At 35.8% G+C, this 2,368-nt stretch overlaps 1 protein-coding gene across 1 annotated transcript; it reads right to left on the bottom strand.

Annotated features, from left to right (window-relative positions):
* Positions 1 to 636: 636 nt before the first annotated feature.
* On the bottom strand, positions 637 to 2,020 carry LOC131856075 (expansin-like B1). Its single transcript, XM_059207298.1, has 5 exons — positions 1,824 to 2,020; positions 1,616 to 1,725; positions 1,315 to 1,493; positions 1,092 to 1,224; positions 637 to 1,008 (listed from the first exon to the last, which is right to left on the bottom strand). The coding sequence occupies exons 1-5, from the start codon at positions 1,960 to 1,962 to the stop codon at positions 814 to 816; spliced, it is 756 nt and encodes a 251-aa protein (XP_059063281.1). The 5' UTR covers positions 1,963 to 2,020; the 3' UTR covers positions 637 to 813.
* Between the last annotated feature and the right edge of the window lie 348 nt (positions 2,021 to 2,368).

Raw genomic sequence — 2,368 nt, 5'->3', positions numbered from 1 at the left:
ACAATATTACATTGAAATTCTTTACATTTACTATGAACTCCAAGGTGAACGAAATGAATTGTCTAGATCACATTAAAAAAATATGTTTATCTATAAATATAAGTGAAATAAAGTCATGAATATATTATTCTACTATGTCTCGTTACATTTTATAACTAATTCCACAAGGATCTTTTGAAAGATCTTTTAATATTTTAGTTAGATGTTTCTAAAAAAAATGATTTTTTCTTTATTAAAATGTATTTAACATAAAACCAAGATGAATTTCTATAAATGATACAACACCATTTTTTCGTCAAGGATACTTCAAACTTTTATAATAATTTCAAAAAACTCTTCAAAAAAATATTTGAGGTCTTAAAAAAGAATGTTATAAAAAATGATTTAAAATCTGCTGGTTGTCTTCCCTCTTGATTTTAAGTGAAAAGGTTGTTCTTTTCCTCGCATAGAATAATTGATATCTATCTTTGTAAGTGTGAGTGAATATAAGATCCAAAAATAAAAATAAAATGAAATGGTCAAATTTTAATTAGCATTATAAACCGAACCCGAACCTTTGATGAGTAAAGAGGACACCATTTAACAGAGAACGGCGATCAAAGATGCCAAAACGAAAGCAGGTACCATACAATCATATTTTATATTATTTTTACTGCACGCAGCAAGGCACACAGTTCTTAATACTTTATTTACTTAGGGTCGGTAAGATGACTTTATCTTGGAGGCATGTGCAAGAAGAGAGAAATACGTTGGATCTCTGAGCTTGGATTTATTTAAATAAAATGCCACCAAGTCGTGTAGTCATTATAACGATCAGTATTTGAGCTGAACGCCAGCATCATATAGAGCGCCAGCTTTCCAATGAGAGGGTATGGGATTCCGAGCATAAATCCATTCTCCCCCTGACAGTTGGAATCGAATAGCGAGATTGGTATAGGGAGGTGACATTACTATGTCCCACACACCTCCATAACTCCTCCGCATCTCTTTCCAATCAGACGTTCTCTCCTGCCATTACACCCTCACATGTGATCAGCAAGAAAAAAATCAAGATGAATTTGTACCGTAATATATGATTTTGCTTTGTATACCTGTGAGATTTCAACAGCCTCTACATCTCTTTGGCCTCCTTGGTACAACAAAACCAAAGATAGATAATAGGGGTAATTGCTGCTCTGGTTAATCTTGAACACGATGTTGTGGCCTGGATAGTTGCAAGGTACTCTGCCATATGGCAGCCAGCATAAGCATTAGTTAGTAATAGTTGAGAATAATATAGCAAATAGTGTAATGTTTAAATCTCTCTATTCTTACCGTTTGTAGTCAATGTCAACAACACCCAAAGCCTTAAGCTGCTTATCTTTCCCTGGCCAGGCCATAGTTGTGAAAGCATGAGGACTCATAATGAAATCAGTTCGATCGCCTTCTCCATGATCTGTTACCACTACTGTTACTCCATTGGCTGTGCAGAGGGCCTGATTTTTGCATCTCACCTATTTAACAGGTAACATCATTCAGCACTCCAGTGGTTTGTATTTTGAGGGGATGCTTATTTAAAAATATAATAAGAATAGTAATAATGGTTTTTGTGCATTACTTATATAATAATAATTACCTGATAGCAAGCACCACATCCAGCCCCATTTCTATATAATAACTGACTTGCTGCAGCAGCATTTCCAGCCATGACGTCTCTCCCATAGCTACCATATCCACAAGCGCCGCCTGCATATTAATATTTTTCTTGCTTAGTTCTCATTTCTTTAATAACAGAGTGAAAACTAAATCATAATGGTAACATATATAATGTTAGTATCTATTACTGGAAGTTCCTAAACCATCCGGAGTTCCAGAATAAACTGCCCGTGAGCTTATGAACTGAGAAGTGGAGTGACCAGTGCTGAACAATGCTTCGAGCACGATTAGCAGGGCAAATAATCTGCCTGAACTAGGATAAGCCATTCGTACACACAGGGATAAGAAATTAAATTCGCCTTTATTAGCAGAGAGTGGAATGAAATCACTCGAGGTTTCTAAAGAGTATTTATAGATAAAAGAATGGGATCGAGCCTCCGGTGTGACAAAGAAAACTGCAACTTTGTTAGTATAATCTCCACCTACTGCCATTTGAATTTGACCATCAATGTATACGTGGAAGCACCTGAATATCCAAAAGAGATATAGTCTACCTGTACCAGCTTCTATCCAATTTCGATATATTCTACCTGTACCCTCTTCTCCATCTTTTGCGTAAACGAAGCTTCGTTCATTTATCTGACATTTTCTTTTAACCTTCCAGCTTGATATCCCTCACCTAATCATGACATAAGATGCAGGATCGCCTCTCACGGAGATAAACCTTAAAAAT

This window comes from Cryptomeria japonica, chromosome 1 (assembly GCF_030272615.1).
Source record: "Cryptomeria japonica chromosome 1, Sugi_1.0, whole genome shotgun sequence".
In the NCBI taxonomy this organism is placed as follows: Eukaryota; Viridiplantae; Streptophyta; class Pinopsida; order Cupressales; family Cupressaceae; genus Cryptomeria; species Cryptomeria japonica.
Note: the sequence above shows the minus strand (reverse complement) of the source record. Positions and strands in the feature narration are given on the sequence as shown.

Excerpts from the sequence above, each read along its gene's own strand:
- LOC131856075 (XM_059207298.1), bottom strand. The coding sequence starts at position 1,962 with ATGGCTTATCCTAGTTCAGGCAGATTATTTGCCCTGCTAATCGTGCTC. Across the intron at positions 1,225-1,314 it reads GTTGACATTGACTACAAACG|AGTACCTTGCAACTATCCAG; the intron begins GTAAGAATAGAG and ends GCCATATGGCAG. Across the intron at positions 1,009-1,091 it reads AGGCTGTTGAAATCTCACAG|GAGAGAACGTCTGATTGGAA; the intron begins GTATACAAAGCA and ends GTGTAATGGCAG.